This window comes from Salminus brasiliensis, chromosome 23 (assembly GCF_030463535.1).
Source record: "Salminus brasiliensis chromosome 23, fSalBra1.hap2, whole genome shotgun sequence".
NCBI classification, from domain to species: Eukaryota; Metazoa; Chordata; class Actinopteri; order Characiformes; family Bryconidae; genus Salminus; species Salminus brasiliensis.
The window spans coordinates 22563014-22588657 of NC_132900.1; the positions used below are offsets into that span (position 1 = coordinate 22563014).

The 25644-nt window shown below is 38.4% G+C and overlaps 2 protein-coding genes across 4 annotated transcripts; both read right to left on the reverse strand.

Moving 5' to 3' along the window:
- Nucleotides 1-246: 246 nt before the first annotated feature.
- slc39a6 (solute carrier family 39 member 6) lies at nt 247-10430 on the reverse strand. Its single transcript, XM_072668942.1, has 11 exons — nt 10337-10430; nt 8240-8926; nt 6785-6929; nt 6596-6682; nt 6216-6385; nt 5881-6066; nt 4984-5071; nt 1960-2301; nt 1744-1824; nt 966-1156; nt 247-830 (listed from the first exon to the last, which is right to left on the reverse strand). The coding sequence occupies exons 1-11, from the start codon at nt 10346-10348 to the stop codon at nt 678-680; spliced, it is 2142 nt and encodes a 713-aa protein (XP_072525043.1). The 5' UTR covers nt 10349-10430; the 3' UTR covers nt 247-677.
- Nucleotides 10431-10921: 491 nt separating this feature from the next.
- Nucleotides 10922-23867, reverse strand: cyp7b1 (cytochrome P450, family 7, subfamily B, polypeptide 1). 3 transcript variants are annotated; one of them, XM_072668521.1, is made up of 6 exons: nt 23609-23867; nt 20614-20750; nt 15742-16371; nt 14392-14595; nt 14007-14185; nt 10922-12227 (listed from the first exon to the last, which is right to left on the reverse strand). In XM_072668521.1, the coding sequence occupies exons 1-6, from the start codon at nt 23683-23685 to the stop codon at nt 11901-11903; spliced, it is 1554 nt and encodes a 517-aa protein (XP_072524622.1). In that variant the 5' UTR covers nt 23686-23867; the 3' UTR covers nt 10922-11900. The 3 variants fall into 3 exon arrangements, with proteins under 3 accessions (XP_072524622.1, XP_072524624.1, XP_072524623.1); XM_072668523.1 differs by lacking the exon at nt 23609-23867 and adding an exon at nt 22025-22078; XM_072668522.1 differs by lacking the exon at nt 23609-23867 and having other exon boundaries at nt 19487-20700.
- Between the last annotated feature and the right edge of the window lie 1777 nt (nt 23868-25644).

The following is a 25644-nucleotide window of genomic DNA, read 5'->3' on the forward strand; positions in this document are numbered from 1 at the left end:
CTACCCAATTAATCATACTTGAGAAAAAATACAAAAGTGATTAAAAATATATATGTAGAAATGCATACAGAAAACTAAAATGACAGCAAACAAAATGTTTGCACTTCCTATTAAAATGTATTTTTGCTTTTATGTTCTGTATTTATGTTGTGTACTTTTATTTAGTCATTTTTATTCTTCAGGTATGGTAAGTAAATAGGTAACATTCCTTAAAGCACTGCATACCATCATGCGAAAAGAAAAACATTTCACAGATTTTTCAGACTCTCTTTACTGGAATGTGAAAGACAAGACACATACACATGCACACCAAGTGCCACATTAAACCTTAGTAACAGAACCCCCCCCCCAAAAAAAAACCCCAAAAAGCATCTCTAGTTTAGCATCTCTGCAATACTGACAAGTGAAAAATCTGATTTATTCCGCAACAGAATGCTTTACTGACGGAATGAATGTGAAGCACTTTAGAGTGCTTACATAATGGCTTCTTAGATTTGTAAAGAGTGTATATAAACTGACAGTAATTTCTGAATTTAAGCAGGTATTACTTAGCAGGTATTTAAACTGAAGATAAGGTAGTAACAGTACATCCTTGTAAGATAAAGAAATACAACATAGCTGCAGTAGGCAAAATTGAGCTGTAAAATAGGTTTGGGGGGTCAATGGTGGTCATGGAATCAAAAGTCAAAGCGGAGTTGAATTTTGTGCTCAAACACAGCGATGACAAGCATGATGCCAAAACCGAGTAAGATCCCAGCATTTTGAAGGACAAAAAAACCATAGTGACTAAAGCCCGCCTCACTTGCATTGTTGTGCAGCATCTCTGGAACCTACACACATACACAAAACAAACAAGCCCATCAGAGACAAGTGCTTTCCAACAGATGATACACACTTGTGGACATTAAATACCAATTTTATGTACATATGCCCACATGCATTTTATGCATTTGTGCATTACTCACCATGTCCACCAGTGCGACATACATGAATAGCCCAGCAGTGAGTGCAAAGATCCACATGGCCACATTTTCTGCATAGTGACCAATCAGAATGCCTGTAACCATCCCCAGGTAGCCCATCAGTGCAGATAGCAGATTATAAAGAATTGCTTGTTTCACCGACATCCCAGCCTTCAGCAGAACTGCAAAATCACCTACAAAGGCAGATAAAACTACTTTATCACTCTAGTGTGGATTACCTTATTAACAAGCATTATATGGACAACAATATTTGGAAACATGCTCATTCATTGTTTCTTCCAAAATCAAGGGTATTAAAACAAACAAAACAAAACAATTAATTCCAAACTTATTGGATGGAGCACCATTCCAGAGAACACCTTTCTACATTTCAGTTGTGGGGAGATTTTATACTGCTCTAGCCCACGCCTAGCATTAGGCATGGTGCCAATAGGCTAATGTTAATCTGCGCCAGAGTCTCCTATACTACAGACGATACTTCTCTACAGGGACTACACAAGCTGTGTGTGAATAGTTGAACAACAACAATGGGTGTGTCTAAAGCAGCTGAATGCAGTCATTAGAAGGGGTGTTTACAAACATTTGGACATATACCAGAAGCTACAGTACCAATTAATTTTGGACCAGACTATATAAGCATAGTCGTCACCGTTTTACAAGCCTGAGCAAGTACATCACATTCCTTTTCTTCCAAATGTACACATCAACACTTTAGAGCAATAACGTTTACTGATGATAATGAAAATGAACAAGTTCTCACCCAGTTCGTGAGGAAGTTCATGGCAGAACACAGCAACTGATGTGCTGAGACCACTGGACAAACCTTCTGTAAATGCTGCTCCTGCATATAATACATACAACAATTCGATTTAGTTTCCATTTATTTTAAGGATTTTAAATTCAACTTAATGTTGTTACATTAATACACCGAGTTAACTAAATTTAAGCTTTCCCATATTAATGAAATGTTTGTTACCTATTGCCAGTCCATCACTGAAGTTATGCAGACCATCTCCCATAATAACCATCCAGGCAAGGGTGGCGACTCCAGCATGCTCAAAATGCTGGACAGTGTATGACTGTGTGTGTCGATGAGTATGAGTATGTGGGTGGTGGTTCTGGGAGTGATGGTGGTGTAGAATATGGTGGTAGTCATGGTGGTGATGATGCTGTTCATCTGACTGGCCAACAGTGTCATGGAAGTGGGAATGGCACTTGTTTTCACAATCTTCATCGGTGTAGCAGCTCTGAGACAACATTACTTCCTCCTCCTCTGGCAGACCAGGCCCACATGAATGCCTGCCATTTGCCTCAGAGTCTGAAGAGAAAGATTGTACATTATAGTCTGTGTATTTACAGCAATCAGGCCTAACATTAGCTCCACCTGTCTCCACCGGGAATCGAACCCACAACCCTGTTATCAATAACCCGGCGCTCTAACTGCTGAGCCACCACTGCCCCGCATAGGCAAGCAGGTTGGTGCGAATACATTAACTGTGGGAGCAATTGTAAGAAAATAGAAGACATACAAGACCACTGATAATCTCTCCAGATCTGGGGCCCCACGCAAGATCTCATCCAGTGGGGTCAAAATGATCATGAGAACGGTGAACAAAAATCCCAGAACTACACAGAGGGACCTGATAAATGACCTGCAGAGAGCTGGGACCAAAGTAACAAAGACTACCATCAGTAACGCACTATGCTGAGAGAGACTCAAATCCTGCAGTGCCAGGCCCCCTGCTTAAGCCAGTACATGTCCAGGCCTGTCTGAAGTTTGTCAGAGAGCATATGGATGACCCAGAAGAGGATTGGGAGAATATCATGTGGTCAAATGAAACCAAAATTTCAAACAATTTGGTAAAAACTCAACTCGTCGTGTTTGGAGGAAGAAGAATGAGTTGCATCCCAAGAACACCATACCTACTGTGAAACATGGGGGTGGAGACATCATGCTTTGGGGCTGTTTTTTCATAAAGGGGACAGGACAACTGATCCGTGTTAAGGGAAGATTGAACAGATTGTATCGTGAGATTTTAAGCCAAACCCTCCTTTCATCAGTGAGAGCACTGAAGATGGAACGTGGCTGGGTCTTCCAGCATGACAACGATCCCAAACACACCACTCGGGCAATGAAGGAGTGGCTCTGTAAAAAACATTTCAAGGTCCTGGAGTGGCCTAGCCAGTCTCCAGACCTCACAGAAAATGTGTGGAGGGAGTTGAAAGTCTGTGTTGCCCAGCGCCGGCCCAAAGCATCACTGTTCTAGAGGAGGTCTGCATGGAAGAAAGGGCCAAAATACCAGCTACATTGTGTGCAAACCTGGTGAAGACTTACAGGAAACGTTTGACCTCTGTCACTGCCAACAAAGGTTATGTTACAAGGTAATAAAGTAAACTTTTGTTACTGACCAAATACTTATTTCCCACCATAATTTACAAACAACTTCTTTAAAAATCCTAATGTGATTCCCTGGAAAGCTGAAGTCTTTCAGTCTTTCTAAGTTGGAGAACTTGCAATCAGTGGCTGACTAAATACTTTTTTGCCCCACTGTATATACTGTCATTTTTAAGTGTTTCATTGTTTCTAGAACAGCAGTGTGTTGAATCATCGCAGGCACAAAAAAAAACAAAGTCTGTTAAAAATACACCTGGCCGTGGTCGAAAATGCTAGATTTCCAACTTTGCAGCAGAAAATAATCAAGAAACGTCAACAAGAATCCCCGGACTACTGCAAACATGGTTGCTGAACTTCACGCAAAGACTGTCTCATCATCATGGTGGACCATTTGGTTATAGCCCAAGAAAAACCCTGTTGCTGTCACAGTGGCCCGACTGAGCTTTGCCAGAGACCATCTGAAACATAAGGGTGAGTTTTGGAAGTCTGTCCTTTGGGCTGATAAAACCAAACTTTGGGTGTTGGGGCATTTGGAAGCTGTTTTCGTTTGGTGTATATTTTAAAGAATAACATCACAGCATCTGCTGTCAGTCTAAGGTTAGGTCTGTGCTAGACAGACAATGACCCGAAGCATACATCAAAGTTAGTCAGAAACTTTTTGAAAGACACCAAAATCAAGATTCTGGAGTGGCCCTCTGAGAGGCCTGATCTCAATCCTACCGAGAATCTGTGGAGGGAGCTCAAAGGTTCAGGTCCATGCTCGCAGACCAAGCAATTTACATGATCTTGAAGAATTTGCTATGGAAGAATGGGCTAAAATCTTCCATGAGACGTGCCAACTTAGTTAGAAACTACCAGAAGAGGTTGTTATCCGTTATTAATCAAAAAGGCTACACTATTGACTATTAGTTATCAGATGTCTAATAATTGTGACCATTGGATATTTATTTGCCCTTTTCTTGTTTCAGTTCAGCAAACCGTTGCTTCCTTTTGGTCAACAGTGGTTGGTGCCCTGCACCTTTCCAATGCTATCAAATCTTTCCTACTGCCATTTTTGCCTAGTGTCTGCAGTTCTTTACATGTCATGAATCAATGATGTGCAGTTGTTGAAATTTTGGTAGGCTGACCACTCACCACTGTTTCTCTATGTGTATTATAATTTTAAGAGGCTTGGCTTCATAAGCCTTCCCAGACTGGTCGATTTTAATAAATTAGTTTCACTTCTGTATCTGAATCTCTTTAAAACATAGCATCGTGTGCAGCTATTTGAGCCAGCTTCATATTGTCAAAGAGGTTCTGTTTAGGTAAATGTTTAGATTCCACAGGTGTGGCAGTAATCAAGACTGGGTGTGGCTCGTGAACGTGAACCCAACTGTCAAATGAATTTGTTTAACTGGTTTAGTAGGTAAGGGGGCAATAATGTAATACAGGACACAGATTTTGACTAAATCTTCAATAAACAAAATTAAGTTGGATGACCTGAAACATAAAAAAAAAAATAATAATAATAATAATTAAAAAAAAAAACTATATATATATATATATATATATATATATATATATATATATATATATATATATAAAAACTAAAGACCACACTCATACCATCCAGTGGTTTGACATCAAGGTCTTCCAGAGCTGGCAATTTCTCAGACTCCAAAATTTCATTGGCCAAGTCAGCCCTCTTTTGTACCTGCAAGCAAAACACACATTTACAGTTAATTTATTAGCAGTGTAGACTTTGTGACTTCAAGATTTTCTTATGTATAACATAACAGTGGATAGACAGTAGCGGTCAAAATATAGATAATAATAATAATAATAATAATAATAATAATAATAACAACAACAACCTCAGAATAGGGTAAGCCTATTCATTACTGCGCAAAGGAACATTTGAAAAATAAAATTAAAAAGCTTTTTATCTTAGCATTAAATGTTTATTTACTAACAATAGACACTAACAATTAGAATAAATAACATTAATACACCAGCTGAACTGGTGATGGAATTAAAAAAACAAAAAACAAACGTGGGCTGGGGTGTGCAGGATAAATCTGGAACAAAACATTGTTCTCTAAACTCACTCAAGAGATCAACTACTTTATTCTAAATGTGAAATTTTTGTTACTTTTTACTTTCTTGTTACTTTACTTGTTACAAGCAAAAACACATATTGCAGGGATTGTTTTAAGGTGACTAAAACAGTACTGTATGTAACAAGACATTCCTTATTAAATGCAATGAAATTTACAGGTGCTCTAATTCAAGAACTAATTGTTTCCCAATATCCAAAATGTTCTGTAATAAGTTCTGTTAGGTACTGCAATAAGACATAATTCACATCTATTTGGAATAATAAAGGTCTTTTCCCACTGTACACAAGTAAGAATGCTCATATTTTGAGCATTATTAACCTGCTGCATGATATTTCGACTACATTACCCAGCCCTACAAACTACTTAATCCACGGTGTGTGTTTGTCAGCTAATCAAGTCTGACCTTCTGTTTTTTGTCCTTGTACATTTTTGCGAGGGTCAGAAAGTGCTCGATGAGGAACATGACATAGACCCCACCCAGTGCTGTCAGTCCTATCCAAACAGGCTTTAGAGAATCCTCATGGTCACCATGAAGACTGTGATCCAAGCTTTCATTGGCTACATGGTGATTCTTATGGTGCCCCTGAGACTGAAAGAAGGAATTGTCAATAAAAGACACCAAACATACTGCTGTAAATGTGTAAGCTTCGGAAAGCAAGATAACTTATTTAACCAAATTTAACTGAAAACAGACAACTTGGCTAATTCCATGTGTATGTATGCAAGTACGTAACTAACATGTGGTATGAGGTGCAGGAAGGCATCTCCACTGAGTGTGCCCACAGCAAGGGCAACCAAGAAGCTGAGCAGGAAGTTGAAACAGACCCTGTTCATGAGTGGAATCAAGACCACACCCACCAGAGCCAGCAAGCTGATTATAGTAATGGCAAGAAAACCACCAATCCAAGCTGCAACATACACACATTAAATACTTACATACTGGTAATAGTACGTGCAATAGTTTAGATCCCTGCTATAGATCTTTTTTATTTGATTTGATTCTAAACGCTAAAATGACGCCTACTTTTTCACACAGAATCTGGTGTGTATTATATAGGTTCTCTTATACACAGCTTTTCAGACACATTTTAGTATGTATGCCCACATTATATACTTACCTATCTGAATGTTGGAACTTTGTGTTGTGTCAGTGGTTTTATTGTGATGATGGGAATGGGAATTATGGTGCCGGTGATTTTTATCATCTGAAGAAGAGTGATACAATTTGACAATTACAGCTTCAGGACACAGCTTCATTCTCAAACATAAGTCAGTACCCATCTAAATTATTGAAACCAAGCCCTAACCTGACAGGTTATCAGCATGCAGAAAGCAGGACTTGGAATCAATCTGCACAAGTAAAGCAGGGCAAAGAAAACTGAAGTCTTGCACAGAGAGAACAACTTCCTGGGACATGCCATGCAGCTCCAGAATAGTGGTGGCATTCTGACACTGGGGGGAAAAAGAAAATTATTTGTGTTACTGAAACAGAATAGTTAGTCCTAATTCAGCAGATATAGCTCATAACCGATTCAGATCCATAATTTAAAACAAAACAGAATATTACTTTTTATATCCTCAAAACATCACCAAGCTAAGGAGTGTCTTATAACTGCATGTTTTGGAAAAAATTAGTACATGCTTTTATTACTGCAAGGCTAGATTATTGCAACACACAATTGGCAGGATGTTCCAGCAGGAAACTTAGTAAACTTTAACTAGTTCAAAATGCTACAGCCAGGGTCCTTACTAAAACTAGAACATCTGACCATATCAGTCCAGTTCTATCAGCACTGACCTGCCCCCCAGTTAAATTCCACATTTAAAGCCCTACATGGCCTCACTTCTGAATACCTGCAAGATCTTATTACATATCATGAACCATCAAGATTACTTAGATCTCAGGGTGCTGGCTTCTTAGTAGTTCCCAAAATGAACACTTCAGCAGGGGGAATCTGTACATCTAGAGACATTCAGTGACAAGGAAATGTTCCTCTCTAGTCGGACCGTTTTGAATCTTATTTAGCGAAGAAATGTTTGATTTTTCATATTAATACAATTCATACAAATAACTTGAAATATATAAAGATTTTTATTGATTAGTGTCAAAGTAAATAAATAAAGTTTAAACAAATGTTAAATAAATGCTCTTAAACAAAAAACAAGTAAGACCTCCAAGGGGAAAGAATACTTGAAGAATAAAGCATGGTATGGTGTCAGAAGGAGTTCAAACAATGTTTCAAACAATCTTAAAAGTCTTGAGAATGCAGCCTCTGTATCACTGGCTGATTACCACAAACAATTTGCAATGCAGTTACCTGTACTTAGAGAACAGAAAAACCTGTTCACTCAAAACACACCTAACAAACTAATTTAATGCTGAATCAACAGTATGCTATAGTATCCTGTTCATTCAAATAGTATAGTATATACTATTTATATACTATAGTATATATCAAATAGTATGCCATACAGGTGCAGAGCAATACTGCAGTATTCCTTTTTCACTGCACGAAATGCTACCGGTTTGTTTTTCCTGTATATTCTAGAAGAAAACACAAAGACAAAAAGGTGTTTCACTCTGGGAAGATCTACAGAGGGTGTAGCATTTGCATGGGCTTCTGAATCTTAAACCTTCATTTCAGAACGTGTGCATAAATGTTGCAGACAACAGAAAAAGCACTATATGCATTAGATTAAAGGTTTGTTGCCATAACATAAATTAAGCCTCATTCTGGATTGTAAAGACAGTGTATTTTTACCTCTTTACTGGAGTTGAGACTTATCCGGCCATGCTCATGACTGTGCTCATGGTCATCCAGGTGCTGGGTCTCACTCTGCTGAGTGTGGTTGGAGCTTGTTGTATTGAGATGAGGAAAGTCAGGATCTTGCATGACGTTGTAGTTTGCATTTCGATTGACTCTGTGGAACTTGGTGGCATAAGAGGGTGTGGTCAGAAGTGCAGTAGAGTCAGGAGCCCTCTTCATGTAAAGATTATGGTGAGCATCCGATTGGCTCTTTTTTCCAGAAATAGAATCAAGATGCATGCTGGGGGCAGAGTCCGTTTTTTCAACATGAGAACCGTTACTGTCCTTTTTGCTGGCAACAGAGTGTGTCTGTATGCTGTGTTTATGTACATGTGTATGTGAGTGTGTATGTGAGTGCGTGTGGTTGTGGTTGTTTCCATGGTGCTGCACTATTACTTTCCTGATTCTGTCTAGCCCCACCCCCTGCAGCAACCTCTGCAGACCTGCCAAGGAGATGCTGCCATTCTGTCCATACTTCATAAAGAGTGCATGCAGATGCCGCTGCTGCATCTGCTCCGCCAGCCGACTGTCTGTCTTCATGGCAACAAGGCCACAGTCCCCACACACTCCCACTGAGCATGCCCAGAACAGAATGAGTGGCATCACTGCCAGAATGCGTGCCCAGGCAGGGAACACTGTCACCTGGAGAATAGTTGAATAAGTCAGTTACAATACAGCTTAAGCCATGTTTAAGTTTAAGACACCGTGCACATAAAATTCTTCCAGCCACAACAGCTAAATTTAAACAATCAAACAATGCCTATTTCACACGTTTGCATTTACCTAGTCAGTTTAACACAATTATGACATTATATCAATTTATTTAGAATATAAAATTGTTTGTAGCATGATTGGGTGATCCCTGAAACTAGGAGTTATGAGAAATATGCCCCTTTCTAACATTACTTGCTTATGGTCTTAACAAATGGTTTTCTTACTCATTTGTCTCAATGAAAATTACTCTTCATATGCTGGCCAAACATGTTTGTATGACCCTTTGCCTGCCAACTACCCCCTGAAAAGTGTTGATTGTTGCCCACCTTTGCAGAGAATCCTGCATCTTCCCCCACTGTTTGTATGATCCTTGTATTACCATCCTTGTATAACCAATAGGAAATACAATCAGCCCCTAACGTTGATACCTCAAGTTCTCTCACCTACATCACCCCCCCCCCTCCCTCCACTTACCCCTCATTAAACTCCTCCTCACCCTCACCTCAGTGTATTTAAACCCTGACAGTCTATGCATTCTTTGGACTGGATCAGACTGCTGACAGTTGATCAACTAAGCTGTGCCTGTGTATGAGTCTGCACGTGAATAAACTCCAACGCTTAAGAACCATTCTCTTTAATCTCCTTGAGCAATGAATTGAAGTAAAAACAGGCAGTGTATATAAATATGATAAAACGAAAAGAGTTATAATAGTTATAAAGAAAGAGTTATACTCCACATGTCCTTTTCTGTGATATTTAACTATAATAATCTGACAATGAACCGAAACACAAAACAGATAAAAAAAAATTATGCCACTGTAAATGCTAATCTAGCTAAGCATCTGGAACATTAATCTCGCAAGCGTGTCATACCCCTAAAAGCAGAGGTTTTTATTTCCCGATCCTGCCCATAAACAGTCTCGTGGTAAATATAATGTAGACTCCCAAGGCAAATAGCCTCCTGTTGACTATATAACAGATATATATCCATAATGTTAACACCGGCTTTATGCCTTATCCACCATACGTTAACCACTTTAAATGCAACGTGTCGCCTCAAACAACAGCGAATGCTGAGAGACTGTCTGTAAATCGTTTTAGAGATCCGTTTAACCCTGGTTACTGAATGAAACAAACCCTGTCCGGCTCTCACACAGTTAGCTAAGTAATATATAATGAGGTGCGAAACAGGAACAGTTAGCAAAGCCGCACAGCGTGTCTACAGTTCCTGTGTCTACTTCTGCGCGGCCTACTGAAATCGCTTAGGGGACGTTTTTTTTTTTCAACAATTCACAAACACACGTAAAGAAGAGCTCGAGAGTTATAAACACTGCTTACCGGAGCAGGCATCTCTCAGCACGATCGAAATAAAGCGCCTTTTCTCCAGCTGCGCTGCACACAGCACCACTCGCTTTGTGTTCAGCTCGTGTGCAAATTGACGTCACCTAGCCACCGGAAATCAGCTGCCCTTCCTACATTTGGCAAAAGTGGCCTCCCCTAGTTCACAAATATCCACGTTTGTATTACAAAACAACTGCACTTTTATGAAGAACAATTAATAGCCTATCATATCGACCAGTAATATTTGTAAAAACGGTATAATCAGAGTTAGAAATACCGTTGAACTCCGTCTTCTTCTAAAGCTACTAAGGTGAGATTCCATGTGTTTGATTTCATTTCTATCTAAAAGCAATAAAACAGAGGGATTTTCTTAAAATTCTTAAAATACTGCTTTGGTAGAAGGTGGTTATCCGTTTTCTTTTCAGTTATCGGCGAATCAGTAGCCTAACAGCTGATAACAAACTAATAAAAGCTCGAATAATTGATTTCCATGAATACACTATACACCACACAAAAACACGCCGAAGTGGATCTATATCGACATTTCAGTTTTAATGATATACACTAAAAAATGACCAGAAAATTATCTTTAATACACAAGATGTTAAAATTAAATGTTCTTTTTTTAAAAAAACATTTTAAGCACGATTAGTGATTGACAGGTTAAGAATAAAACTTTCATTGGTCTTTTGATAAAAAGAAAACAAAAACAAACAAAAAAATTCACATCATTAATGCATCTTAACAGGGTCCATAACACGGTTTACATAGTATAAATTCTGAGATTAAACATTTTGTTTTATTGACATTAAAAATAATAAACAGCAACATCAGGTCAGTAGTGTATTACATTGATGTAGATACTAACACATACTTATACACAATTATACACTTACTTATACACAATTATGCATTCATCCAGCAGTAATGCTTTTACAAAGATACAAGTCATTGAAGACTAACAAATACATGGATACTCAACTTAGACTGCAACTTGGGGCTGTCAAGACTCTCAGTCTTTGCAACTTTTGTTCTTCTGAACAAAACAAGTTTTTTGTCCTTCATGCTTCTTAGTATTGCCCATGCTGAGTCACAGCTAAGTAATATCCTTACCACTGACAAATATTACCTCAATATGGCACTGAATCATGATACATATATCAAAAACACATGATTCATTAAGGCATAGTAATTTAGATTCAAATGCATTGTCCCATCCCCCCCAAAAAAAGTTGCAACATAAACTGTTGAACAGTGGCACTTTGGGGATGGGACAATGCAAAACAAAACAAAAAATAAAAAATAAAAAATCAAAACACACCAAAATCCAAAAGTTTTAACAAGAAAATCACTATAACTCAAATAGTCAACTTAACATTTGTATATATTTGTTCATGTCGTACCTTGCACCAACATTACATGTTATTTAACATTTCATTTCACATTGTCAATAAACTGCAACACATTAGTGTTGCAACTTGCAAGTAAAGGTACTAGCCATTGGTACCTTCCACTGCCATTATGTCACACTCACATTTTTACTAACAAAGTTCTTAATCAATCAGTTCTGTAGTGCCTCTCTTTCGTGCACAGTGCTACCTTGTTTGAGTCTGTATCTGAATGAGATGCGGTTGGCAGGTGGAAGGATGCCCAGACCTGCTCGGCTGGTGTCCAGTGTTGCTTTCTGCTGCCCCACAACCAGCTGCATATCACACATCAGTAGGCTAATACACACAAACTGTTTCAGCTCATTAATTGCGAAGAATCGACCAGGACACTTTGTGGCGCCTGATCCAAATGGCATGCGATAGTACCGGATCTTCTGATTAGCTTTATAGAAATCTGTCTTCTCCTTCCCATCTTTCACGAACCGGTCAAACTGGTACCGCTACAAGATCATAAACACATAAAATATATAATTCTTTACTTTCAAAACTTTCACCTTGCTTTTCTCCGTCTGATATAAGCCAGACTTCTGATTTTTGTCAGTCTGGTACGTTTGATTTCTAATTGCGGACACAAACCACCTATTTTGACAGAAGGGGTGCATTTGGCCAGTTGCCTGCTGGAAAACAAATGAGGAAATCTCCTTTACTAACAACTAAATGATTCCAAGACAATTTCTGGATAACTTTAAAAATACACAAAACTCAGAGCTGTATATACCTTTTTCAGTTTCATGGCCTAACTTGCTTGCAAAAAAAGTGTTTTTTTTGTCTTGTCAAACTGATAAAAAGTGGTGCAAGGGATACACAGAAATGTCAATAAGATAATTAACATAACTGACAATAGTTTAATAGTTGAGGCCAGCCTGGCATACAAAATACATCAAGTGAGAGTTCGATTTTTCCAGCAGATAACACTTGTGATTGTGAGTGAAGCTGCAACATAATTAGGGAGCATAATTATGCCCCTGCCCAGTATAATTTTTTTATACCCATAGCTCATCAGAACACACTGTCTGATACAGATTTAATTAAAATTACTCAACCATTACAAATTAGTTTTATTAGTAAACTTTTCCAAACATTCAGCTGTTTGCAATAAACCAAACAATAACAATTTAAAAAGCTCAACACAACTAAAATGTTTTTTTCTAAATTCAACACTAAATACCGCTTTTAATGACTATTGCAGTTTAAGAATTATTCAGCTATCTAAACAGAATCCAGCATAGGAACATGCAATTGTACACAAAATGCAAACAAAGGCCTTCATTAGTTGCAGCCTGTGCACTTGAGATAAAACACATTAAACACATGGATTAGCTAGGGGGTTTATTGGCTGTGGTTAAGTCAAGAGAGTTTAGAGAAGAGATCATTGGGTTGCATAAACAAGGAAATCAATACAAAGAAAATAACAGGCTCTGAATGTTTCTAGAGGTGCCGATGGGAGCACAGTATGCAAGTTTAAAGTTAAAGGAACACTGGCTTCGCTGTGCTTTCTCTGGCACTGGAAACCTGCAGTGTGTGCATGGTAAGATGGATTCATGTATGTATCATGTATGAAATAATCCTAAGAAAAAGCATCATCCTTTCTGCGTGGAAGCTGACACTTGGGTGTCATTGGACCTTGCAACAGGACAATGGTCCCAAGCATACCTCAGAGTCCACCAAGGCTTGGTTTCATGAGGAATTCTGGAATCCCGAAGTCATCTGACTTGAACCCCAAAGACAATCTTTGGTGGGATTTTAAGAAGACAATTGCAGCATGCAAAAACTGAAGACCATTGCCTAAGCGGAATGAGCTAAGATTCCTCAGGAATTCTGGCAGAAGCTGATATCTGGTTATGCAACACATTTGCAACAGGTCATAACAGAAAAATGGTACTAAAGATGGTTTTCTGAAACTGCAGTAGCCGTTAAAGGAAGCACTAAAGGAACTAAAAAAACACGTTATTAGTTTTGTTGGGTTAAGCTATTTTAATTGTTCTTGTTTGATTGTAAAAAGCTGAAAGTTTGTAAATTCTGCTAAATATGCCAGTGGGGGAATAATAATTTGGGTTGCAACAGTATGATTAAAAATGAAGGGGAAGAAATGCATGAAGCCAAACAAGGTAGGAACATTTGAAGATGGTTTTTAACCAGGCTACCCTAGTTGCTCTGTAGTTGTTTTTCTTTGCTTTAAAGTGACATTTTCATCTACAGTGGTTTGTTTCTGTAATTACCTGTGGGTGTGGGTAGATATCAGGGTCCAGGTGTGTGCTCTGGGGATGTAGAGCAACAATATCTCCTTTGCGCACACACACAGAGCACTGGGGGTCAAGTTGCAAACAAACATCCTCCTGAACCACTCGAATATTCATTGAAACCGAGGACAAGCGTAGACTCTCGTTAATAGCACTTTCTATAGAGGAGAGACATTTGGAGAGAATAAAAGATGGACACAGAAAGAAGGAAGAAAAAAAAAAAGACCCAAAATGAAAGAAAGACAACATGTATGAAGGAATGCATTTGTGAGCTTTTTTTAACCCACCCAATAAAATCACTGTTACTCAAGAATGACAAATCAAACTGAAAAAAGGTGTGTATGTGGGTTTCAGTGCAAGGTACCAAGGTAGATCATTTGGTCGAGTAGTTCTTTAGTTAATGTGACATCGTGAGTATTTATAGGTTCTTCCTGCACTCCGATCACGTCTATGATCTCCTTCCGCACAGCTGCAAGAGCTTGTGGGTCAGAGAGGAGGTGGTACATACACCAGAAGCATGCTGGAATAGTGTTCCCTACTGATGCCCAGAGTATGGCAAAATGATGAGCTAGAGACAGAGACAGAGAGAGAGAGAGAGAGAGAGAGAGAGAGAGAGAGAGAGAGAGAGAGAGAGAATGAGAGTGCCTGACTGAGACAATACATGACTGAATCAACAAAGCACTTTATCAGTAACACTACAACTAACACTAAATATGGCCTTCTTTTGCTCTGAAAACAGATCTTTGTTGTTCTATGGGATTCAGATCTGGTGACGAGAAAAACTGCTGAGGAACACTGAAGATTGGTAAAAAGTGGTCACGAAGGGATAAACAAAACTACTCCCCACATCCTAGTGACCTCTAAATGTCTAAATGACTGAATTTTAACATTTTTACTAACAGCTGAATTTTTCTGATGGACGAAAAAGTACTTTTAAGACATTAAGTGAATGTCAATAAAGAAATCAAGTGAAACCCCAATTTTTTTCATGTCAGTTTAAGATGTCAGTCTGAACCTGTTTGGCACATTACAGAGTACATATGGTATTCCACATTTGGATTTTTAATAAATTAGCACAAATGTCTAAAAACCTGCTTTCACTTTGTCATTGTTGGCTATTGTGTGTAGACTTCTGTGACAAAAATTAACACTCTCAATCTTTTGCAGAATAAATATGTAACTTAATACAATGTGGAGAAGGTGAAAAGGGTGTGCGGACTTTCCGGCTTGACTGTAACTTAACCAGTCTGGCTAATTCCATCTGCAGATCTGCCTCTTGGGAGTTTTTTTTTCTTTACAGCAATATCCTAAGTAACCCCTAGAGACTGGATGCATGATAATCCCAGGAAATCAGCAGTTTTAGAAGCAAATTGTCAACAAAAAGTACTGCCAATAAGATAACCCACAGGGTATGACCTATAAAAGCTCTGGTGAGCCTTAGACATCCTTTACAACTTGCCATGTTTATGGAATATTAAATGAATATTAAAAGGAAAAATTGGATGAATCTTGTTTAAAAATTACTTTTTAAAAATGCTTTAAATATTTTTTATGCTAGCGTCTTTCATAGACCACCTGTTTCAAAGTTTCATGTCTTTTTTAATAAATTTTTAAATAAATGTGCGCATTTATAATTTACGTACTCTTTTACTTACTCTTACGTTACTGTTTTGCTAGTTCAATAAACCAGGATGTGTGGGTCGGAATACATTACCTGCTCTGTCCATGTCTTTGAGTGTGTCATACTGGTGGAATAGTTCAGTCCGCATCTGTACAAACTCTGATGGACTACTCCATTCTGCCATTCTGCAGGGATGAAAAAACTTGATCAGCTCCTCCCGAATAGCTTTGGTTTTTCCCAGCAAGCCAATGGGTATGCGAGCAATCAGCAGAGGAAACATGGCATCAAACTTTCTGAAATTTTCACGTAGTGCATCTATCCAATGGATTCCTTCCGAATTTGTGTTGGCATGTGGAGGTTGTCCATATAGTGTCAGAAATGTTGCCTCAAACATCACACATTCACAGAACTCATACAGCCCACCTCCCTGCCAATCACTCTCTGGCCCCACCCCCTGGGATGTCATACTAAAGTGATGTCGTAAGACAAGTTGTAAATTTCCCATCATCCTGGGTGTGAGGGAAGTAAGTGCAGGACCCTGCAAAAGCAGGTATAATTTTAGGATTTTTTCGCTCATGCCAGGGAACCTTCCAGAGCGGACAGCTGGGTAACCAAATGTTGTAGATGCCGCTGCGTCTGAAAACTCATGAAAGTCCAGCTGCTTTCCATGTTTAATTACAGCTGGGTAGAGGAGAGGGTTCATCACAAATGTCATGTATTTACCTACAACAGAAGACACATTAGTTAGTTAGTTGCTAGTGTTGCTGTCACACAAACATTTTTTACACTTTGATATAATTGGAATCTGGCACTTGTGTGGACTGCTAAATTATCCAAAAGGTAATACTGTAATACTACATCTTTTTACACTAACTTTAAGGTTTTGGTAGATGAAGTTGCCATTTAAAAAATGTTTTTGTTTGGCTAGATCTGGCATTCTGGGTTAATGTGAAAAAATCTGTGTGTGCAAAAACATGGCTTATTGTTTATATGAAATGTTCTGTCTTGCTCATTCTGAAAGACTTCCCATACAATATCCCATTTTGCTCTGAGGTGGCTGACAGCAATTACCCTCTACATACACCTTAAGTAATCAGTATGGGAGACTACCCCTTGTAGTTCAAACTACACTCTAGTCTGGGACTATTAACACAATTATGTTGCACAACTGAGAAGTACAACAGTCTTGATAATTCTGTGACTTTGATCAATAATTTATAAATAGTTCACACTAGAGGAGGATGGGCCTCCCTTGTGAGTCTTGTTTCCTCCCAAGGTTTTTTCTCCAGCTGTAAGGGAGTTTTTCCTTGCCACTGTTGCCTTTGGCATGCTCACTAGAGGTCTTAGGTTTTCATGTCTTCTTACGTTGTTGATTGTTTATCTTTTAACTTATTACGGACTCTGTAAATATTGCAACACCAGTTGTAAAAAGCACTACACAAATAAATTTAACTCGATTTGATTGAATAACCTCAGATAATGAAAGAATAACCTCTGGTACCTACTGCAGAAACAAAAAACCTGGCTTTTCCTGCATATCAGAATGCGATATTTCTGTACAGTATCTGTCATCAAATATCTTGAATCTAGACCAGCTCTGAGAATCATAATGCATCATTATTTTATATGCAGCACCCCTCCCATCTATCTCTATTTTTGTCTGTGTCTGGAACAGGAACATTTCTCAGTCTCCATACCAAATGAGATCATACATCAGGTTTTGAATGCAAATTGATTACAGTGCAAATACAAAAGGTGATTTTTAATTTGGGTGTTACTGCATCCAGTTCATATGTTAATTCACACACACACAAAAAAAAAACTAAATCTGATATCAGTCCATGCAGAACTCCACAGACACTTCAGTAATGCATATTTGTGCTAAGTAACAGGTGCTGGCAGAATAGAAATCACGGTTTCAAACAGTTTTAGTATAGAAAAGACTTAATCTTTGGGTCTGTATAGGAGACTAAACATGTAGAAAAGAAAGCACAGTAAAGAATTGTCTGAATATGTCAGAACCAAAATTATAAAAGACCTCCATCTTAAATGTTCTAATGTGCAATGTGCCATTTTACATTGACATTTACAGCCCATGGCACTGTAGCTAACCTCCCTGGACATGGAAGGAAGAGAAAATCGGGGCAGATATTTGTAGCACTCTAGCACTATGAGGTTTTTATGGTTGTTCTCAATGAAGACATGAATGATCAGAATGTTTTTGTGCTATTTATTTTAGGCACACTCTATTTGTCAATACACTCAACATAACTGAGGATCAGATCACATTTTATGACAAATTAATGCAAAAAAACATGAAATTCCAAAGGGTTCACATACTTTGTCTTGCCACTGTAAATGTAGTTTACAGTCAATGATGGAGGTGACCTAATTTATATAAGTAATACTGGCCCAAGAATTGATCCTTGAGTAACACCTTTTGTTATTGGAAGTCCCAGGGCCACACTCTGCTGTCTATCCAAGAGACAATGGCTGATCCAGTCTAAAGCATTCTATGTTTTGTAGGCTCTTTAAAAGTAGGGAATGATCAACTGTATCAAAAGGTTTAGATTGATAAATAAAGTACTGCACAGTGTTTCTTTTTATTTATGGCAGTTAATAAAGAGGTTAATTTGCAAAGAGACCATGGCTTACATCAGTATGTGTATGCAATACATTGGAAGGGGGGGGGGGGCTTTCATATTAGCATTGTCAAATAAATGTCCAGTAGCTACAAAATGAGTATTAAATGCTTGGCAGAGCTATCTCTGATCAGTGATTTAACAATCATTTATTATAATTCCGTAATTTGAAAGAGTTTGTAAATATGCTTGTAATATTCTGATTTAGCCTTTCCAATGTGAGGGGTACATTTACTGCCTAAAAGAAAGCCATTTCTTCTGGCGAGGGCCCATGCTCTATTTCTTGCACTCAGTAAGGAGGATATTTCAGTGGTCATTCAGGGGTTAGACCTATCTTGTATACTAACATTTTTATAGGTGGCATGCTTGTTTACCACTGCCAGAAATGTTTTACCGAAATGGTCTAATGCCAAGTCAACATGTAGCAGTGTAGTGAATGTTGTTAGAAACCAGGTCTTAAAAGGCTTGATCACTAAAATGTTTAAAATTTTTTCTAACCACCATCCAAGAGCCTGACTTTTTATTTTTCCTAACGCATCAGATGGGACATTGTTCGCGAATACTGGGGTCAAATAAACATGTAGACATAATTCTGTCCGATCTAGTGGATAAAATTTTATATATAAAAGGTTGACTTGGTGGGGTCATGCATGTTTGGTTGTGTTGGTTCTCTAACCAACTAAAGGAGAGAGAGTTTACCGCACACTTCCTAGTGATGATCAGATGCATTAGTTAGCCAGTTCAGATTAAAATCACCTAGGATCAGCATTTCCAACTTAATGTATTGTAAACTCAGCTAACTCATCAGGAAAGGGCGTGGAATAAGGTCTATATACACCAGCTACTACAAATTAGGCAGTCATTTACAGTGTATTAACCCCCCCCGTTCATCATCTTATTTTGTTGCCTTTTTTATAACCCAAGCCTGATCTGTACTTCTCCACAACTTTGTCCCTGACCTGTTTGAAGTCCTTCGTGGTTTTCCTGGTGCCCTTTTTGCTTAGTTTTGTTGCAGATTCTGGGGCCTTTCAGAACAGGTATATATACACTTTATACTGTGATCATGTAACACTTACACTGCAAACAGGTGGACTAATTTCCCCAGAGGAATCTACTCCAGGACGCTACATATTCCGTCCACCAGAAGTTGGCATTGCCAGAATTTTAGTTAATGCTCCACTCCCCGTCCCTCTCACCTGATGAGCAAGGATGGATGAGAAAGTTTGGACTTGACTGGCCTGCACATAGTCTTGACCTCAACACCAATAGAACACTTTGTGCTGAATTAAAGCGAAGACAGGCCAGGCCCTCTCGTCCAACATCTGTGTCTGACATCACAAATGCACTTCTGAAAGAATGGTCAAAGATTCTCATAAACACACTCCTGAACCTTGTGGAAAGCTTTCCCAGAAGAGTTGAAGCTGTTCTAGCTGCAAAGGGTGGCCCGACATCATATTAAACATATTAAGAATTGGATGTCACTCAAGTTCACGTGCGTGCGAAGGCAGGCAAGCGGTCCTTACAGCAATGCTCTAGGAAGTCTAGGAAAGCCTTCTGTGGACAGTAGAGACAATTACTCCAGCAAAAGCAGGTTAAACTCTTAATACCCTTAATTATGAAAGAAATATATAAATAAAAAATAAAAATAAATGTCCCAATATTTTTGTTCCTATAGTTTTTCTGTCCAATATAATTTATTTTACTCCAGTTTTAAATACACCGCACATTATTAAGATAAAAAAGTCATCTAACTCCATACAACAAACACTACCAACGTAAAGAGAGTATATCAACATTCTTATACTTGTTCTCTGAGCCTGTTAATTCCTTTTTTTACCTGTTTCTAAAACCATGCTAGTATTCGTTGGCTTTTATTGGTTCAGTTTAGACTTTAGTTTGGACTTCTGAACTGGTGCACTAATCACTGTTGAAAGTGACTATTGACGTTGTGCTAATCTATTGTTCACAAGCCTACAGACTGATCTCAGCAATACAGTTTAACAGCGAAGGAAGAATCATTGGCGAGAGTAATCATTTCAGTTCTTTTTTTTTTTTTTTTTTTTTAAACCTCCCTCAATTTCCTTCTCATACTGCTCCTTTGGTTCTTTTAGCACTAATTACTTCCCTACTCCCCCACAAACACACAGGTTAACAACTAAAAAAAAACACGTCTTAGTGGTGCAATAACACCAACACCAGCCCCCCGGCACCAGGTTAAATTAACATTTTGTTTTTCTTTGAACAGCACTTCCTCTTCTCAGCCTGGGCTGTTATTCTGAACTGTGATTCAGAGCCTATATGTCTCTGTGTGGGTGTGTTGTACCTGCAATTAGTACAGTAAAGATATCTCCATGCTTCTCCTGTAGCCGCTGTAAAAATTTATGGGAATCTTTTCTGAATTCCAGAGCTTTTCCTAGAAATGGGATCCATCCTTTTATAAGCGGAGGCTCTCCCTCTCTCCTACAAAACACACACACACACACACACACACACACACACACACACACACACACACACACACACACACAACTTGATACTAAAGAATACTACAGAGACTCAAGGGCTACTGCCAAAAAAAGTTTATGATTCTAAACATCCAAATGTGTTTGGTGTATGTGCATGGGTAAGTGAGTGTTTGAGTGTAATGTTTCAAATAAAAAAAAAATAACACAAATTGGGACAAAACTGAATTTACAGAAAAAAATAACATTGTGAGAAATCAGAAAAAAAGAGGCAGCAGAGCAACTCTATATAAGTTAACATAAACCTATGTGTTGTCGGCACAGGTCATGATGTCTGATAATGTAACCAAGTGGGAACATGTCAATTATAAAAAAAGAAGAGGTCCAGCAGTAAAGCAGTATGTTACTAAACAGTAATGAAGCACTGCCTGTCAAAATCTGTTCATAATGTTTATGTGAGCACATCTGAATTGACAAATCAGCGTGTGAACTTGAAAGTTTATAGGACTTCGCAAAACCCTGTGGCCTGAGCATACAAGGGGCATATTGGTTGACTTAAGATGTGCAGGAGAGTTGTTCAGTAGCATTGGCTGCATGATTGATAATCACAAATGTTTGTTCAAGGTGTAAGTTTAATTTAAAATGAATGGTAAAATTGTGTGAATTTTCTTTGTTTGTTACCAGGTGCATTGGAAAAATTACAGCAATGTGCTTACCACCTAACCAACCAAGCCTATCAGAGCTTGTGTCATTTGAATTGGAATAATGTAATTAAATAATTATTTAATTACAAACTGCTTAAAAACCCAACAATTTCTGCCATACCTGAACTGTTACCATCTTTTAGTCTTCTAAACGCTGTTTATAGACTAGTTACTTAGACCCTTTTAGTTCATTGTTATTTCAGAGTATGTTTTCAATGTGAAGCTAACAATAGCTAAAACAAGTAAAGCCCTATTCAGAGGGTATTGCCCACTGCTGAATGTACGCATTTGGGATTCTCCTGTGAATTTTAAACAATTAATTTAAATAAAATTGTAACTGAAATAAGATCTCTCATTTTATTTCTGTTCTGTGAAGAGGTGTTTTAACGTCCACCGTAGGAACAATCAGTGTGAAGAGTTTTTTTTTTTTTTTTTTTTGTAGATAAATATCTCTTCAATAATGTACATAAAGTCTCCATTATATTAGAAACTCTCTAAATCTGATCTTAAACTTAAACATTTTAATATTTACGGTCATCCTTCAAATTTATATTAAGCACTGCTTTACATTTAAATACTGTACATCATGCATCCTCAGGCACTTTTATAGTGAATGCTCTGGTGGCCAATCATGGACCTGCACCTACAGAAATATAAAACAGCAGGCACACAAAATAAATATTACGACCCCCACCCTGAAGAATTAACATGCAATGTTTATGATCGAAAGACATACACATTTCTAATTCTGCACACAGTGATTAATGTTAAAATTAAAAAGAATTTGTAGAACACACAAACTGGCTAATTTCCAAAATCCCCAGGCAGACAGGACAAAGTCAAAATCTCAATGAGCTCAGGAATGTCACAAAACTAATCTCCTTGAGGGCAAATGAGGAACACACCACAAATGTGAAAACACATGACAGAACACACAATAAAGAAATGTCAAAATGACCAAATCAGATTAGTTTCCAAATGAAAGAAGAACCTACAGAAACTGTCAGGTGTCTGAAACTGTCAAAACCAATCCTCTTCCACATGAAAGACCCTATAAGAGAGTGTCAGAACCGACTGAACTAGGTTACTTTTCTACAAAAGAAGACCTTACAAGAAAATGTCAGAACTGATCAAAAAAGGGTTTCATGTAAAAGATGAGCCAACAAAACAATGCCACTTCGCCACTGCTATGTAAAATCAAATCAAATTTATTTGTATAGCGCTTTTTAAATGGCCGTTGTCACAAAGTAGTTTTCAGAGTCAGTAATCAGAAAGGACAAGATCAACAACACAAAAAAGACATGAAAAAAAAGAATGCCCAATGAGCAAGTCGAAGGCAACAGTAATAAGGGGGACCCATCCTCCTCTGGTCAGAACTATTTATAAATTATCAATAAGTCACCGAACCACCGCATAGTTGCCCAGGTGTGCAACAATCTTAATATCATAATATAATAATCATAAAAAAGTATAACTTAAAATAATCAAAGTACTGATGATAAGAGTAATGAAAGTAATGATGGTTAAAGATAATTTTGATAATGGTAGTAATATAGTGGCAGATGGTAAACAAATGATACACGGCATGATGCCGATCAAACAATGGCTGGTAGTTTTCACAAAAAGTTTGAAGAAAAAATACAAAAAAAGCTCTAAAAAGGTGTCACATTATTTATGCAAAACTGAACTAGCAAGAAGGAATTTAGAGCACACACGACTTTGCAGCTCAGAAAAATGGTTAACCTAATTGAAAAGTGGGCAACTAGCCTCCACAAAAGCAAAGCATAAGCGGACAGCACATTCGCGACATACTTTAATTTGCCATACAGCCACGTCAAGCACCTTTTAAACCGCCAGCCAGCTGCATTTAACTGGCCTTCACCATTGTAAGATGAAAATACTCTCCAATTGTCTAAACTGCATCAGGGCCATCGAGTAGGACCTGGGGCTTCCACCTGAAACAAAGCTGAATCTCCCCTTTCACAAAAAAAGGCAAAATTATAATATACACAATTTCTTCAGCTAACAGGGAAGGCAGTGAAATCACAGTCAAATTCTCCACCAAATCAAATTCTAAAAATGCCCATCATACATTCCAGAAATTAACGCAGTTCTTCTTTTAAATTATTTATATTAAAATGACTAAACTCACCGTCTTCTCCTGAACAGCACGTGTAGGAAAATAAAAGAAGCGATGCCAAGAGACACCGTCAGTAAAGCTTCAAACATGTCCACTGCAACTGTTTAATCTGTACAAAGCTTCAGACAGTTGCCAACTTCGACGGGACGAACTTTTCACGTTAATAAAAGGACTGTGTGTCCCATGAAGCAGGACTAATACTAGACTTTTTGTCTGCGTCCCTCTTTTTGGCGGAATGGACGACAAACACCAGCAAGTGCGTTCCCTACGTAAAAGAAAAATCACGAAAGGCGTGTCTAATTATTATCTGGACTAACTGACCATCCGAGCTCAGTCTGCTGTTGAGGGTGGTGCGTATGACGCGTGCGCAGTGCAAGGTGTTATGCCGAATTCCGACTCCCCGCCAGAATCCGACTCCCCTTCGTGTGTATTTGCGTCACGCTGCACTATAGACACAACAGATTACGTTCACAATTGCTGTTATTTTTGTTCATGAATAATATTAGCTTTACGTTCTTCACAGCAAACAGAACATCACTTAAGCATTCGTTGTTTTTAGCTAATGTGCTTATTGATCTGAATCTGGAATCTGAACCTGGAGTTGGAATTCGGCACAACACAGGCGACCAGAGGTCCTTTCAACATTCTAGTTCTAATTCTAGTCGGACATTTTTCTCCTTTCATTGCATGGCGATGAAAGTTTAGACCAATACACAAATCTTCATAACCACATTTTTCCTTCCTTCCACACACATTCTTAGTTTGATATAACTGTGCCTCTGCTTGTCTCATTACTCTTTCCCTCAGGCTGTATGTGTGTGCGTGTTCAGGGCTGTTGTTCAGCCACATAAAGCTTTTTCTGTTTGGCTTCTTTTGACTGCAGCTCAGACCCACCCGTATTATTCTGCGCTCTCTCTCGCTCGCTCGCTCTCTCTCTCTCTCTCTCTCTCTCTCTCTCTCTCTCTCTCTCTCTCTCTTTCTCTCTCTCTCTCTCTCTCTCTCTCTCTCTCTCTGAATCGATGAAATGAAAAACCTGCATAACAGAGATTGTGTATCTTTTACACAATATCAGAAACCAACACGTTTTTCATTGACGCACTGCTCCGACTGTGAGAATATCACGTAAACTAATTTCTCATTCAACTCTCATCAATTATATCAAAACCACAATCGCAAGCACTGCACTGCACGTGCGCGCGCGCGCGCACACACACAGCCAGCAGGGAAGAGAAATGAAAGAGGCAGGAGCACTGATGTCTTAAACTCTAAATATGCATAAGGGTCGCAGGAACAGACTCAGTGTTCCAACTACAGCTTCTAATCATTTATCTAAGCAGCGTCAGAAGCAAGCTTTTGTAAAGATTACACTGTGTGCAGAATTATTAGGCAAATTAGTATTTTGATCACATCATCCTTTTTATACATATTGTCCTACTCCAAGCTCTATAGGCTTGAAAGCCAACTACTAATCAAGTAAATCAGGTGATGTGCATCTCTGTAATGAGAAAGGGTGTGGTCTAATGACATCAACTCCCTATATAAGGTGTGCTTAATTATTAGGCAACTTCCTTTCCTTTGTCAAAATGGGTCAGAAGAGAGATTTGACGCACTCTGAAAAGTCAAAAATTGTGAAATGTCTTGCAGAGGGATGCAGCAGTATGGAAATTGCCAAACTTTTGAAGCGTGATCACTGAACAATCAAGCGTTTCATGACAAATAGCCAACAGGGTTGCAAGAAACGTAATGGGGGGGAAGCAAAATAACTGCCCATGAATTGAGGAAAATCAAGCGTGAAGCTGCCAAGATGCCATTTGCCACCAGTTTTGCCATATTTCAGAGCTGCAATGTTACTGGAGTATCAAAAAGCACAAGGTATGCGATACTCGGGGATATGGCCAAGGTAAGGAAGGCTGAAAAACGACCACCTTTGAACAAGAAACAAGATAAAACGTCAAGACTGGGCAAAGAAATATCTTAAGACTGATTTTTCTTTTTTTTAATGAAGGTTTTATGGACTGATGAAATGCGAGTGACTCTTGATGGGCCAG

Coding starts and splice junctions, on each gene's coding strand:
- slc39a6 (XM_072668942.1), bottom strand. Junction 6,683..6,784: donor GCATGCTGATAACCTGTCAG/GTTAGGGCTTGG, acceptor ACTCTTCTTCAG/ATGATAAAAATCACCGGCAC. Junction 5,072..5,880: donor ACAAGGACAAAAAACAGAAG/GTCAGACTTGAT, acceptor TTTTGCTTGCAG/GTACAAAAGAGGGCTGACTT.
- cyp7b1 (XM_072668521.1), bottom strand. CDS start 23,685: ATGTTTGAAGCTTTACTGACGGTGTCTCTTGGCATCGCTTCTTTTATT. Junction 16,372..20,613: donor CTTTACTGTACTAATTGCAG/GTACAACACACC, acceptor CTTCTGTTGTAG/GTAAATACATGACATTTGTG. Junction 14,186..14,391: donor CGACCAAATGATCTACCTTG/GTACCTTGCACT, acceptor TCTCCTCTATAG/AAAGTGCTATTAACGAGAGT.